At 41.7% G+C, this 16,338-nt stretch overlaps 1 protein-coding gene across 1 annotated transcript in view; it reads left to right on the forward strand.

Annotated features, from left to right (window-relative positions):
* TPH2 (tryptophan hydroxylase 2) overlaps nucleotides 1-16,338 on the forward strand; it is a gene marked incomplete at both ends in the record, with an annotated part of 108,981 nt that overhangs the window by 35,847 nt on the left and 56,796 nt on the right. Inside the window, 2 exons of the mRNA XM_080936000.1 lie at nucleotides 124-320; nucleotides 5,184-5,319. Coding sequence (XP_080792126.1) covers nucleotides 124-320; nucleotides 5,184-5,319 — 333 coding nt within the window. The remainder of the gene's footprint in view (nucleotides 1-123; nucleotides 321-5,183; nucleotides 5,320-16,338) is intronic.

The raw sequence follows: 16,338 nt of genomic DNA on the forward strand, positions 1-16,338 counted from the left end.
ACTTAGTTGCTCCAGTGTGTGTGTGTGTGTGTGTGTGTGTGTGTGTGTGTGTGTGTGTGTCTTCTCTTTCATCAATGTCAAACAGTTTAACCCAGTGGCTGTTTTCTCTTCTTCCCTGCCTAGTGGCCAACCCATTCCCAGGGTGGAGTACACAGAAGAGGAAACTAAAACATGGGGCGTTGTGTTTCGGGAGCTCTCCAAACTCTACCCCACTCATGCTTGCCGAGAGTACCTGAAAAACCTCCCCCTGCTGACCAAGTACTGTGGCTACAGGGAAGACAACGTGCCACAGCTGGAAGATGTCTCCATGTTTCTGAAAGGTAAGACCTCACAGGCTGCCTCTCCTAGTTCCCCATCCCCCACCCGATTTTCGGGGACACAGAGCACATCAATAGCCCCCTTTTCAAAACGGAAAACTTGTGACTTAAGACAAGGAGCACAGACCCAATGATCAATCCAAACTCCCAGGGGGCCGCAGAATGGGTACTTGGCTGGAGAAATGGATTTGGCTATTTATGAAGCTCTGGACCTACTGAGACCTTTTTTTTTGGGGGGGGGGGCTTGCTGTTGTATAGCAAGCCCCAAAGGACACCTGTAAATACTATCAGCTTGGAGTGTCTTCTCAGCACAAACTATTACTTATACTTAACACTGGAGATTAGACATGTATGATTCAGGTGTTGAAGGGGCCATATCCCTTTTGGGGGGCTCCTGTTCCTTTGCCCTTTTCAGCTGTTGGGGGGTTACCTGAAGTGTTTGGAGCATGGCTTCTTCTTTACCATGCTAGCCTCTTATTTCCGTCTCCACCACCACGTCTTGTCTAACTCCTTCTCCTGCTTCCTTCTTGTAAAGACCTCTATGATTTGAACCCACCCCCCCCCCCCGCTGGATAATCTAGGATAGCATCCTCATCTCAAGAGCCGTTATTCTTAGATCGCATCTCTAAACTTTGCTTTTACACATGAGACAACATTTGCAGACTCAGAGTGATCAGGCTGTGGGCATCTTTAGAGGGCTGCTATGTGGATGTAGCCAGCCATCTTTGTCTCTACCTGGACTCTCCCAGGCTGCCACATTGAGCTTTGTGACACCCTACCCGTCTAGTCCCCCCCCTTTTATTCTACCTCTTCTACCCACATTAAGGTTTCCACCATTTTGCCACCTCAATACCTAAGCTTTTCCTTTTATTCTTCTGCCAGTTGCTTCCACACAAACCTCCCTTTTCTGAAACATTACCTAAAATGTCACCTTTTCCCTCACAGATTGGCTTGGAAACTCTCAGTGGCTGTTAAGGGTAGGGCTAGGTTAGTAAATATTTTGAGTTTTGTGGTCTAAGATTTTTAAGGGAATCGTGTGGGCACTTACATAGTCATTTTATTGTGTACATGAAAAAGTATAAAAACTATTCTCCTGCTATCAACAGGATCTCAGTTCGGACTCCTCTCTCTTTGCTCTGGTGAATGTGTTATCCACCAAAGGAATTCATATAACAAGACACATAGAGAATAGTGTAGCAAACAGAATTTATCACACAGTAAAGCAAAGTACACCCTCAAGGGGTGAAAATGGATAATAACCAAAGGGACCGACATTTCAATCTGTGTTTTAGGTAGGTTTTTATATTATTTCCAAATTCCTTAGAACAAACAGTTTTTCCTGTGGGACTTTGTCCTGTCATTTGATTGACAGGCCTGTTTGGATAGACTCTTACAGGAGGGGACAACGGTGTGTGTTGTTCTTTATTAGAATGCCTCCTGCTAGACAGAGATGTGACAAGGTTAGGGCTTCCTAGAGCCAGGTTAGACATTTATTAATGACCTTCTGGTGTGTTTGAGATCTAACATCTCCTCCCAGGAACAGAGAGAGAGAGGACTCTAATCCCATTCCTTTGATAAGAAACTGGACTCCTATTGTTTCAGCTTTTGGTTTATAGGTTATTGACTGAGAGGGAGGTATCTGGTCCTCAGGTCTTCTCAGAATACTAATATTCCCCTGCCTGATAAACACCAGGTCACCCAGACATGGACCAGGAGAAGTACGAACTGCTCAGTCTGTGATTCTTGGTTGTGACAGTCATGACTCCACTGTCTGCTTTCATTCTGTGTCATTTGCAGAACAGGATATAGCCTGACAGCGGGGCCACTGAGAGCCACCGTTAGTCCTGGCCAGGGAGAAGGAGCTTGAGTGTGAACATTGTCCACTACCCTGCATTTGTCACTGAGGAGGAGAGATAGAAAGCCCTGGCCAGCATCTCTTCACTGGCACCTAGTTGTATAGTGCATTCTGCTGTGGTTTAGTGAGTCTTTGTTCTCCTAGATACCCTGCTGCTCACTTTTCTGCTTCCCACAGAGATGCATGAATCTGGATGTTTATAATGGGATCCATTTCTCATACCCAGGATTCACGTTTTGCTCTCTTGTTCCTCAGTCTTAGTCATAAGTATATTATCTCTCAGTCCTTTTTGCCATAACTGTCTCCCAGGTTGCTATTTTCATGTGAGTCAGTGTAGAATTCATTTTCAATCACTCTCGGGCACACAACAGAAACAAGGCAAGTTCAAGTGTGTGGGTTTTGGTTTCCTTAAATTGACTCATTAAAAAAAAAAAAAAAAAAAAACTTGTTTCTATAATACAGAAACTTCTAAGCCAATAATATATACAAAGTTAAAGTTTTCAATGTCGACATTTTATAGCTTTCTAATTTACATGAAACAAAGTACCAAACTATTAAAATAAAAAAACGTTCCTCAGTATCCCGACTCATGCCCCCAAATAGGATACACTGCTGCAATTGACATAATTTAAGAAAAGAAGAAAATACATTTATGTTCTTGATACTCAGGGGAACAATCTAAGGTGGAAATCTCTTGGCATAAACATAGTACTGCTAGATTTACGGCCCCAGGGAGGCCTGAGAACAGTGTGATTTCCATGTTTGTACCAGAAATCCCAGGACAGATTTGTTCTATAAACTTAGTTGCTGTTCCCAATCATCTTGAGGTTCCCCTAATAAGCTGAAAATTTCAGAACAGGGGCTTGTTCAGTGCTCGAATCAGGGGTAATCCCTGGCACAGACGCTATGCTAAGAGCGATAGCCAAAGCCAGAAAGACAAAGAACAGGTAACTCCATTGTGCACGGAAGCTAAAACCGTGGACTATACAGAACCAGATATTGGATCAGTGATGGTCGAGTGGAGGGCGTGGCAGATGTTTGTCAAAGGGTACAAAGATGCAGTTATGCACGGTGCTTAAGTCTAGACATCTAACTTACGTCCGGGTGATAATGGCAGGGCACACGGTGCTTTGTAACGGTAGGTGAGAGGAGATTTTTATGGTGCTCTTACCATGCGCATGGAACTATGCAGAGGTGGGCATATTAGCTTGACTTCAGCAATCGTTCGACTGTGTGTGTGTGTCTATAAGTATGTTTTACCATTAGGTGGAGCTCGGAGAATCTTTCCGGAGAGGGAGAGGATGGGTTGTAGGGGCCAGAGGGGTCAAGGACACCACAAGAAACAGTCTATAGAGCAGTGAACCAGGGACTGACCCGACAATCAGGGCGACTGTATGGGTCTGCACTAGGTCCTCTGCATATATGTGTTCTTGTGGGACTCCCGCCTAACAGTGTGAGTGGTTCTTTTGCCCGCCTTTGGGACCTTTGTCCTCCTACTGGGTTGTCTCTCCTTGATATGAGGGTATGTGCCTGGTCTTATTGTACCTTGATGTCCCTTGTTCCATCGATATCCCTGGGAGGCTTGCCCTTTTCTGAAGGGAAGTGGAGGAGGAGTGGAGAGTACATGGGAGTAGGGAGAGGAGGGGAGGGGAGGGACAGGGAAGAGAGGAGGGAGGGGAAACTACAGTCAGGATGTGCTATGTGAAAAAATAATAAAGCAAAAAAACCTAAAAAAGCATGTTTTACATTTAAACACATACATTTTTACTAAGAAAAAAAGACCATATGGTCAATACAAAAATAACCACTTTAAAATAAAATATTTTAACAAAACACCTTACTCACAGAATTGAGACTATTGGTGAGCTGGAGATTCATTTAGCTGATGGTGACTTTAGATTTTCATCAGATTCTTATTCTCCTTCTTTCTACCATAAAGTGATATAATATGTGGCACTTTAGATTGTCTTTACATCGTTGTGATCCATGCAATGGGACAAAGAACAATGATATTGAGTTACGTTAGGACTCGTGCACGTGCACACACACACACACACACACTCACACACACACATACTCACACACACACTCATACACACATCACACACATATCACACACACACACTCACACATACTCACACACACACTCACACACACACATCACACACACACATCACACACACACACTCACACACTCACACACTCACACACATCACACACACACACTCACACACGCACTCACTCACACACACTCACACACACACACATCACACACACACTCACACACACATCACACACTCACACACATCACACACACACACTCACACACATCACACACACATCACACACTCACACACACATCACACACACACACACACACACACACACACACACACACACTCACTCACTCACACACATCACACCACAAAGGAAGTATTCCAAGCCCTAGCTAGTGGAGGGATTGCACGAGCTGTGTACTACTCAACAGGGCAAGCAGGTTGGTTCTCAGAGGAAGAATTGGGAGGACATAGTAACCTTCACTTTAGGTTATAATCTCCTACGAATTTGAGATTTCTGATTCTAATTTGGCTCTTGAGTTTAAGTGCCTAAAAATATTTTTACCCTTCCTTTTTAATGAACATCTCGTTCCCCTGGAAACTGTCTTTTGTGAGCATATTTTAGTCACCAGAGTTCAGAAATGTGATGTCTGTTAACAGATGTCATTCATTCATCAGCAGTGATAGAGCCTGGATGACTCTTTCTGGAACATCCTCACAAATAATTGAGGCCCTAAAAATTTATCATGGATGAATGTATTATTTAATAACCATCATCGCCAAAGACTTTTCCCAAAGGGTAAAAGCATGCACGGCAAAGTGTCAGAAATGGTAAACAAGCCTCTAGTCCTTAAAAGGTAATTAAGAAAAAAAACTCCTTATGCTAACGACCCATGAGTGGGCCCTCGGATCCTGAGGTTTGAATTTAGTTGATTCTTGCTCTTGCCTCTTTAGAGCGATCTGGCTTCACAGTGAGACCAGTGGCTGGCTACCTGAGCCCAAGAGACTTCCTGGCTGGCCTGGCCTATCGAGTTTTCCACTGCACTCAGTACGTGCGGCATGGCTCCGACCCCCTCTACACCCCAGAACCGTGAGTATTGCAGTCAGAGCTAAACCGAGTGAAGGTCACTGCACTGTAAGATGGTCAAGGTGGACTTGACTCAATTTCATCTTTTTTCTTAATTAAATTTTTATTGGACATCCTCTGTATTTACATTTCAAAGGTTATCCCCTTCTCCCCTCATCCCCCCTCCCGCTCCACTTGCTTCCTTGAAGGTGTGAAAGTGCTCTTTCTCCCAATCTCCCTCTCCACCTCAGTGCCTTGACGTCCCCCTATACTGAGAAAACGTACCCTCACTGGACCAAAGGCCTCTCCTCCCATTGATCCCAGACAATGCTATCCTCTGCTACATATGCACCTAGAGCCATGGGTCTCTCCATGTGTGCTCATTGGTTGGTGTTTTAGTCCCTGGGAGCTCTGGGCAGTGTGGAGAGGGATGAGCAGGCAGGATGATCAACATCCTTAGCTGGGACCTTGGGCCTCTGATAGCGTAGTTCTTAGCTCTCCCATTAGCAAGGAGAGGATGGATAGTATGGGCCACACAGAGAGTCTTGAGGAAAGCTGACAGGCAAAGAAGAAATATACACATCATTGCTACCTGGAAGTTATAAACAACAGAACATTCAGGGAGCTAAGACTGCAGAAGGCACATAATAGAATTCTGAGTTCAAGAATTAACAAAGAAAAAAAAAAAAGAAAAGAAAGAAAAGAAAGGGGGGCATATGCTGTGATGTCTGCATGGAACCCCAACCTCCTGAACCCAAGGGAAGCCTCCCAGTGAGAGACACATGTGTCCCAACTGTGTTCTGATGTTTCCCTCCCTTTCTCATCAGCCATGCAGACAGGCTCAAGCAGAACATTTAGTGTTGCAGAGAAGTAAGAGAGGGAAGAGCACACAGAGAAGCACTGTGGTTGTTTCCTATGATGACATCATGGGTGGGCACTGGGGGTGGGGTAGGGACTTTGAATCCCTACGTGTTAAGCAGCTCTATCCCATATCTGATTCTACAGTCTACAAGTGCCAGATGCCCTGTATTCTACATGCCATGCTTAAAAGTGCAGTATACATTGGATTTATTGGGAAACACCTATGTGCTTGGGTAGTTTGGGAATGAGACAAAACCCTGCTGCCCCTGGCTGGCCTGATGGGAAGCAATGGTTAGTGTGTAAACAGACAGGTGGCAAGTATCAGTAGCACCAGTGAGTGCTGGTAGGTACCCAAAGGCTGATGGAGCAGCAGGGTGATATAGAGAAACTCTTGCTTTACATTTTGCTGTGGGTCCCCCGGGTACTCCATTGGCAGATGACATTAGAGCAGAGATCTGAATGTAAACATTTGAGGGTAGAGAATTCTAAGCCAGAGAAAGAGCAGAGAAGGAAAGATCCTGAGGCTGGGAGCCGCCATGGTTGTCTGCTTCCCTGGGCTCTGTTCAGATGAGTGCCTTGCCCCCCCCCCCTTTCGTCTTAGGCTAATTTCTTGCCCACTGTTCTTCAAGGTTCTCGAGTTATCACTTTGCTTATGATGGTGTTGTACTTGAATAAGCGCATGATTAATGGACTGCCAAGGTCTTCACTGGGGAGCAGAGAGCCCTCCAGGTCCAAGCAGTTAAGTGGCTGATAGCCTCCAAGGTGGGCAGGGATTAGAGCTAAGCTTCTGGAGCCCCCATCCCCCACCTAGGCAGGCACGATCTGCTGGCCAGGTGGGTCCCCGTAGGGTCACTTCATTTTTTTTTTAAAAGCTCTGTTCAGCTTCTCTGAAAGTGTTTTAGGATAAACAAAGGTTACTTATAGGACTCCAGACATTTGGAAAAGAAATGCTTCTTATACTGGAGTGCTCAAAGGAGCATTGTCAGAGTTAGAAAGGCAATCTCTAAATCTAGCCCTGAGGGTTTACAAATGGCCCTGTTTACAAATAGCAGGCACTTTGTTAGCTCTCTTTGAATAACTGGCCCTCCTGAGACGGGTGATAGCGTGCCAATAGGCATGCACAAAAAGAGGCCCAAGAAATGAGATTTTAGCCGCAGAAGTCTATAAAATTTGGGGATAATGTGTTACATTTTTACCAAGGTACTTTTAGCCGATCCATTCAGCAATATTTATGTGCAGTATTAGCAGGGAGGTGCAGCCAGTTTAAAGAGGTGAAGAAAATATAGTTTTGTTTTTGTTTTTGTTTTTCAAGGTAGTTGACATTCGGGCAGGGAAAATAGAAGCACAAATAATCAGAAAAGAATTTGTTTAGGGTTATTTCTTGGGTATATGCAAAGCATTAGAGGATTCTAGAGGACAGAATCATTTAGAGAAGGTAGAACCAGAATAGAATTCAGGAATGGTGAGCAGAGAGCTCATTTTTGGACAAGGTCCCATGAAGAGAGAAAAGAAGACTTTCCAAGCCAAGGGAACAGCAAACACAAAGTTGTGGAGCATTCAGAAGGTATCAAAGCAGGTTTCATAGACAAGAGTGGCTAGGGCACAGCTTACAGAGAGGTGCAATCATCAGAACACATTATAGTTATTTGTCAAAGTAGGACAAACAGGCTTGGTTTTCCCGAGGCACTGGGGAACTATCCACGGTCCTGAAGCATGCTGGGGTATTTGTGTTTGAGAAAGATGACCAGGGACTGCAGATGTGTGGAGAATAATAAAGAAGAAGGGTTAGTCCCTGGGAGCTGTTCCTATGTTCCATATTATGTGTTGAGATAGAAAAAAGTCCGTGCAATAGTACAAGAGGATGTCGATTTGATGTTCTCTTAGCCACATAGGAAAGGGTTTAATAGTATTTTGTGACTGGAGTTAAAGACAAGGAGAGGGAGGACATCCTCCCACCCCCCAAGGTAATGCGTGGCAAGGCTTCTATTGAAAAGGTAAATGACATGTTATTCATGCAATTATTAAGAATATCAGAAGAGAAGTCTTGGGGGAAAGAGGAAATGAGGAAGAGAATTGGACTGGAATATGCTATCTTTGAGGTGCTCAGAGTTGGAATTTCCTGATGAAGAAGACCTTAGTTCTGGAGTTGAGTAAATTTGAAGATTGTATTATAAAGAATTGAGACTGTGAATATTTTATAATTCAATTATTTAATTTAATGTATTTTGATCATAACCCCCCCATTTTCCTCATACTTCCTCCCAAATCCCTTCCTACCCCTCTACCTTCTTAACTTTGTTTCTTCTCTGTCTTTATAACCCATTAAATCCAATTGGTGATGCCCAGATATTCCTAAATCTAGTGGCTATACCAGAGGTCACACCCTTAAAGACAACAGAGTCTTCCCCCAACCTATAACTGAAGATGACTCATGAACTCCTTCCCTCTCTATGTGAGGCTATTGATTGGCTTGACTCTGTGCATATGATCATAGTTGCCATGAGCTCATGTGTCCAGCCAGAAGACACTGTATCACTTCTGCCTTTCCTGGCTTTTGGAGAACGTCCCTTTTAAATTACAGGAGTATTACAGGACTCCTGTGGACATGCAGACAAGTGGAGACTGAGCTGTGGAATAGAAATTAGAGATCCACAAATCTGGTGCTCGGGTTTTGATTGTGTAGTCTATGTGTATGTTTGTATGTTTGTAAGTATGTATAGGTGTATAGGTGTGAAGGGTGACCCTAAGTGTCATTCTACCTCAGGTGTCATTCACCTTGGGATCCTAATGCTTGTGTGGCAAGGCTTTAGGGATTATGCTATCTCCTCAGCCTTAATTTTAATAATATTTATTTGTTTAAAATTATTATTTCATAAAAATGGATACACATATACACAGGATACACATATAGGGCTTGGAATTCATCCCTGTCCAGAGGTCACTCCTGATAGTGGTTTCTATTATATCCTTCCAGAGATACACTATGCAGAATAAATTTTCTGTAGAGCTTTTTTTAATCCTTGCAGGTCACAAAATCCAGTCTCCTCTTAGCCATGCGGTTTGGACCCATAAAACACTGTACAGGAAGTGCCCTTTTCTGCCCAGCCACTTTCGCAGGCTTTGTCTTTATAATGAAATCCCATTTTCTCAATTGAAAACCATCAAGAGGGCAGATTCTCCAATCTGTGAGGTTCAACTCAGTCACTGCATTTGGTGCCTGTTCTCTGCCTCTAAATTACAGCCCCAGTTGTTGAACTGTGGTGCTGGAGGCCACATTAATGAGACAAAGGTGAGCTGTGAAGACCCAGGTAGAAATGGGAAGGAAAGCAACAAAGACGCCTTACCTGAGAAAAAAGACCATTAGAAGATGTCTAATCAGTCTAGATAAAGTACATTTTGCATCACAACTTTCAACACACACACACACACACACACACACACACACACACACACACACACATGTTTTGGCTTGTTTATATGCATTCCTCTTTAAATATATATTTACTTCATTAATTTTAATAAAGAACAGAGGCTAGAAGAGGGCACCAGAACCCTTGGAACTGGAGTTACAGACGGCTATGAGCATCCATGTGGGTACAGAGAATCCTAACACTGTCCTCTGCAAGAGCAATGAGTGTGCTTAAAACTGCTGAGGATTCTATCCCTCTTCTGCCTTTCCCTTAGCTTCTATTTTTATCTTATTTTATGGAGAAGACTGTTTTCATGTAATATATTCTGATCATACTTTTTCTCTTTCTCAGCTCCTCCCAGAAGCTCTCTATCCACCCAATTCCATGTCCTTTCTCTTTTTCCTTAAAAAAAAACCCAAATAATAAAAGACAATCAAACATGAAAAAACAAACCAAGAAACACACACACAGACAATAGACACACAACTCTATAAACACACAAAATCAGAAACCAAAGTATACAAGCAATGGGCCAATAAGACAAAAAATGTCCAAGCAAAACTAGATGAGGCAAAATGTTTACAAAAATATTATTGAATTCATTTTAGATTGGCCATCTCCTCTTGAGCATGAAGTCTACCCCCAATCATGATTAATATAGTCAGTGAGTCTTCACTGGATAAAACTGAACTTCCTTTGCAAGTGGGTACCAACTGTAAATAACTTCTTGGTTGAGGGGCAGGCCATGTCAGCGTCTCCCTCTTAGCCCTGAGAACCTGTCTGGTTTGGTCTTGTGAAGTGCTTATGAATGCTGCTACAAACTCTGGGAACTTATATGCAGATCAATTCCATTATGTCCGGAGAACACTCTTAGCATCATTTGTCTTCCCTGGCTCTTAACATCTTTTTGACTCCTTTTCTGCATAATTTCCTTACCCCGGAGGGGAGAGTTTGGTGAAGACATTTCATTTAAGACTGGATAGTTCAATATCTCTTGCTATGTCACCCTGTTAAGTTGTGGATCTATGTGTTACTTCCCATCCATTGCAAGATGTCTTTCTAATGATGGCCGAGCAAGGCACTGATTTATGGACATAGCAGAATGTCACTATAAGTCATTTTATTACCAAGTTTCTTTAGCAGGATAATAATAGCAGATTTCCCCCTCAGCCCATGGCCTATTGGTGTCAGGTTCTCTGCTACACTGGCAGAGTCGGACATGGTTCTGTCATATGGAGTGGGCCTTAAATTCAATCCAAGAGTGACTGGTTACTCCGACATTGTGCAGGAACATAACAATTGTAGGTCACAGAGTTTGTAGCTCAACTGGCAATTCTATTTCTTCTCTGCTGGCATGCAGAGTACATTCCACAATCATTAGTGCTGAGCAGTAAGAGTGAAGCCTCTAGTTAGACACTGGCTTGACTTCTTTATGTTCAATAAGATATGTAAGTGTTGTCTTCAGCAATAGGGCCTTAACATCAGTTTGTAGAGAGTAACCAATAGACTTGGCAATAGTCTGAGATGTTTAGGAGTTTCCATGAGGCCCCTTTAGCCAACAACGCAACTAGATAGAGCCCATTCCTGCTACTGAGGACTTCCCTTTGTGGTATAAGATATCTAGTTGGAGCATTCTCTCCTCTATTATTTGGTGACTCTAGATTTCTATCATATATTCATATATTTTAGGATTCTTCTTCAGTAATAGGTTTTCAGTGGGCTTTCAAATGGCCCCTAGTGTTTGTTGTCACTTCCCATATTCGCTTGCTTGTCCCTCTCTTCTATTCCTTCCTCATTTGATCCCCCACTTTAGTCTCTCCATACCAATACATTCTATACCCACGTCCTTGGGAGAACCTCCGCTTCCCCCCATCCTTTATTAGGTTCCTAACCTCTGTGGTTATATGGATTGTAGCACAAACATTGAACCCCTACTTCCTTCCTTCCTTCCTTCCTTCCTTCCTTCCTTCCTTCCTTGCTTCCTTTCTTCCTTCCTCCCTCTCTCTCTTTCTTTCATTTTTTTCTCTCTTTCTTAGACTGGTTTTCTTTTTTTTTTTATTTAAATGACTTTATTTTGCAAAACAAAGATAAATGTACAGATTTTAAACATTTTTTGCTTAAAATTATACATTTTTGTCAGTACTGTTTTTTCAGACATTAAAATAAATTTTACATAAAACAATGTGAATATATTTTTTAGTCAGTACTTGATTTTTTTCAAGGGCTTGACAGTATGCATTGAAAACCTACTAGTTGCAATAAGCGTAAAGTACATGCAAAACAAAACGCAACATGGAAATAGTCAAAGTCTTCTTGTTTTGTGAATATATGTATATTTTTTGTTTTCTTTATTTCTTGAACTTCATACTGTGAGTTGTTTCTGGGGGAGTGCAAGCCTCTGGGGTTAGCATCCCACTATCAGTGACTGCATATTATGTCTGTTCTTTTGTGACTGGGTTATCTCACTCAAGATGATCTTCTCTAGATGCAGCCATTTTCTTAAGAATTTGGTTAAGTCATTGTTTCTGGTGGCTGAGTAGTATTCCATTGTGTATATATACCACAATTTTTGTATCCATTCATCTTCTGAAGGACATCTGGGTTCCTTCCAGCTTCTGGCTATTATAAATAGAGCTGCTATGAACATTGTGGTGCATATATCTTTGTTGTGTATTAAAGTGTCTCTGGGGTATATGCCCAGAAGTGGAATAGCTGGGTCTTCAGGTAGTACTATATCCAATTTTCTGAGGTATCGCCAGACAGAATTCCAGAATGGTTGTATTAGCTTGCAACCCCACCAACAGTGGAGAAGTGTTCCTCTTTCTCCGCAGCCTCGCCAGCATCTGCTGTCATCTGAGTTTTGGATCTTGGCCAAACTGACTGGTGTGAGGTGGAATCTTAGGGTTGTTTTGATTTGCATTTTCCTGATGGCTAAGGATGTTGAGCACTTCCTCAGATGTTTCTCCGCCATTCGGTGTTCCTCAACTGAAAATAATTTGTTTAGCTCTGATTCTCTGGTGTCTAGCTTTTTGAGTTCCTTGTACACCTTGGATATTAGGCCTCTATCTGATGTGGTGTTGGTAAATATCTTTTCCCATTCTGTTGGTTGCCGTTTTGTTTTCTTGACGATGTCCTTAGCCTTACAGAAACTTTGCAATCTCATTAAGTCCCATTTGTTAATCTTTGACCTTAGAGCTTGAGCCATTGGTGTTTTGTTCAGGAAATTTTCTCCTGTGCCTATGTGTTCTAAGGTTTTCCCTACTTTCTCATCTAATAGTTTCAGTGTATCTGGTTTAATGTGGAGATCTTTAATCCACTTACACTTGAGCTTTGTACAAGTAGATAAAAACGGGTCTATTTTCATTCTTTTGCATGTTGAGTGCCAGTTGGACCAGCACCATTTGTTGAACAGGCTGTCCTTTTTCCATTGAATGTTTACTGCTCCTTTGTCAAAAATCAGGTGACCATATACATGAGGGCTCATTTCTGGATCTTCTATTCTATTCCATTGATCCACCTGCCTATTTCTGTACCAGTACCATGCAGTTTTCAGCACAATTGCCTTGTAATATAGCTTGAGGTCAGGGATAGTGATTCCCGCAGATGTTTTTTTGTTGTTGAGGATGGATTTCGCTATTCTAGGTCTTTTGTTATTCCATATGAAATTGCACATTGATCTTTCCAATTCCATGAAGAACTGGGTTGGAATTTTGATGGGGATTGCATTGAATCTGTAGATTGCTTTTGGTAGGATGGCCATTTTTAAGATGTTGATCTTTCCAATTCATGAGCATGGGAGATCTTTCCATTTTCTGAGATCCTCCTCAATTTCTTTCTTTAGAGGTTTGAAGTTCTTGTCATACAGGTCCTTCACTTCCTTAGTTAGAGTCACACCAAGGTATTTCATAGTTTTTGTAATGATTGTGAAGGGTACCTTTTCCCTAATTTCTTTCTCCACATGTTTGTCCTTTGAGTATAGGAAGGCTACTGATTTGTTTGAGTTAATTTTGTATCTGGCCACTTTGCTGAACTTGTTTATCAGCTGTAGGAGTTCTCTGGTGGAATTTTTGGGGTCACTCAAGTACACTATCATGTCATCAGCAAAGAGTGATGTTTTTATCTCTTCCTTTCTGATTTGTATCCCCTTGATCTCCTTTTGCTGTCTAATTGCTCCAGCCAGGACTTCCAGTACTATGTTGAATAGGTAGGGGGAGAGTGGGCAGCCTTGTCGAGTCCCTGATTTTAGTGGGATTGCTTTAAGTTTCTCGCCATTAAGTTTGATGTTGGCTGTTGGTTTGCTGTATATTGCTTTTATTATGTTTAAATATGGGCCTTGGATTCCTGTTCTTTCCAGGACTTTTAACATGAAGGGGTGTTGGATTTTGTCGAATGCTTTCTCAGCATCTAGTGAGATGACCATGTGATTTTGGTCTTTAAGTTTGTTTATATGGTGGATTACATTGATGGATTTCCTTATGTTAAACCATCCCTGCATCCCAGGGATGAAGCCTACTTGGTCATGATGAATGATCGTTTTGATGTGTTCTTGGATTCGGTTTGCAAGGATTTTGTTGAGTATTTTTGCATCAATGTTCATAAGTGAGATTGGTCTGAAGTTCTCTTTCCTTGTAGGGTTTTTGTGTGGCTTAGGTATGAGGGTTATTGTAGCCACAAAAAATGAGTTGGGTAATATTCCATCTGATTCTATCTTTTGGAATAGTTTGGCGAATATTGGTGTTATATCCCCATTAAATGTCTCATAAAATTCTGCACTGAACCCGTCTGGACCTGGGCTTTTTTTGGTTGGGAGGCTTTTGATGACTTCTTCTATTTCTTTAAGTGTTATAGGGTTATTTAGATGGTTTACTTGGTCCTGGTTAAACTTCGGGACCTTGTATCTTTCTAGGAATTCGTCCATTTCCTCCAGATTTTCCAATTTTGTGGAGTATAAGTTTTTGTAGTAGGATCTGATGATTTCTTGAATTTCCTTAGTTTCAGTTGTTATGTCACCACTTTCCTTTCTGATTTTGTTAATTTGGATACTCTCTCTTTGCCCTTTAGTTAGTCTGGCTAGGGGTTTATCAATCTTGTTGATTTTCTCAAAGAACCAACTCTTTGTTTTGTTGATTTTTTTCAATGGTTCTTTTTGTTTCTATTTGGTCTATTTCTGCCCTAATTTTGATTATTTCTTGCTGTCTACTCTTTTTGGGTATATCTACTTCCTTTTGTTCTAGGGCTTTTAGCTGTGCTGTCAGGTTGCTGATGTGAGCTCTCTCCAGTTTCTTTTTGGAAGCACTTAGGGCTATGAGTTTTCCTCTCAATACTGCTTTCATTGCATCCCATAGGTTTGGGTATGTTGTGTTATCGTTTTCGTTGAATTCTAGAAAGTCCTTAATTTCTTTCTTTATTTCTTCTTTGACCCTGCTATCCTTTAACAGAGCGTTGTTTAGTTTCCATGTGTATGTGGGCATTTTGTTGTCTTTGTTGTTGTTAAAGACCAGCCGTAGACCATGGTGATCTGAGAGGATGCATGGGAGTATTTCAATCTTCTTATATCGATGAAGGCTCGTTCTGTGTCCAATTATGTGGTCAATTTTCGAGAAGGTGCCATGGGGTGGTGAGAAGAAGGTGTATTCTTTTACTTTAGGATAGTATGTTCTGTATATATCTATTAATTCTAGTTGGTTCAAAGTCTCTGCTAGTTTTGCAGTGTTCTTGTTCAGTTTCTGTTTCCCTGATCTGTCCATTGGTGAGAGTGGGGTATTAAAGTCTCCCACTATTATTGTGTGGGGTGAAATGTATTTTTTGAGCTTTAGTAGAGTTTCTTTTATGAATGTGGGTGATTTTTTATTTGGAGCATATATGTTAAGGATTGAGAGTTCCTCCTGACAGATTTCCCCGGTAATGAGTAAAAAGTGTCCTTCCTTATCTTTTTTGATAACTTTTGGTTGGAAATTTACTTTATTCGATATTAGAATAGCCACTCCAGCTTGCTTCTTGGAGCTGTTTGCTTGGAAGTTTTTTTCCCACCCTTTTACTCTGAGATAGTGTCTGTCTCTGTCTCTGAGATGAGTTTCCTGTATGCAGCAAAAGGCTGGATTTTGTTTATGTATCCAGTCTGATAGTCTATGTCTCTTTATTGGGGGAGTTGAGACCATTTATGTTAATAGATATCAAGGAATAATTGTTTCTGTTTCCTGCCATTTTTGCTTTTTTGGGTTGAGTTGTGTCTGTGTTTTTTTCTTCTTTTAGTTTTCTTGTTTAGGAGTTTTCTTGTTTTTACTAGGCTGTATTTTCCCTCCTTGTATTGGGTTTTCCACCTATAATTCGTTGTAGTGCTGGGTTTGTGGTCAGATATTGTGTGAATTTTGATTTGTCTTGAAATATCTTTGTCTCTCCATCGATGGTGATTGATAGTTTTGCTGGGTATAGCAGCTTGGGCTGGCACTTGTGCTCTCTTAAGGAGTGCATGATGTCTGTCCAGGCTCTTCTAGCTTTCATAGTCTCTGTTGAGAAATCGGGTGTGAGTCTGATTGGTCTGCCTTTATATGTTACCTGACCTTTTTTCCTTACTGCTTTTAGTATTCTTTCTTTACTTTGGGCACTTGATGTTTTTACTATTATGTGTCGGGAGGTATTTCTTTTCTTGTCCAACCTATTTGGAGTTCTGAAGGCTTCTTTTATGCTCGTGGTCATCTCATTCTTGAGGGTAGGGAAGTTTTCTTCTATGATTTTGTTGAAGATATTTACTGTGCCTCTTAGTTGATACTCT

The sequence above is a fragment of the Micromys minutus genome (genome assembly GCF_963924665.1).
Source record: "Micromys minutus genome assembly, chromosome: 22".
NCBI classification, from domain to species: domain Eukaryota; kingdom Metazoa; phylum Chordata; class Mammalia; order Rodentia; family Muridae; genus Micromys; species Micromys minutus.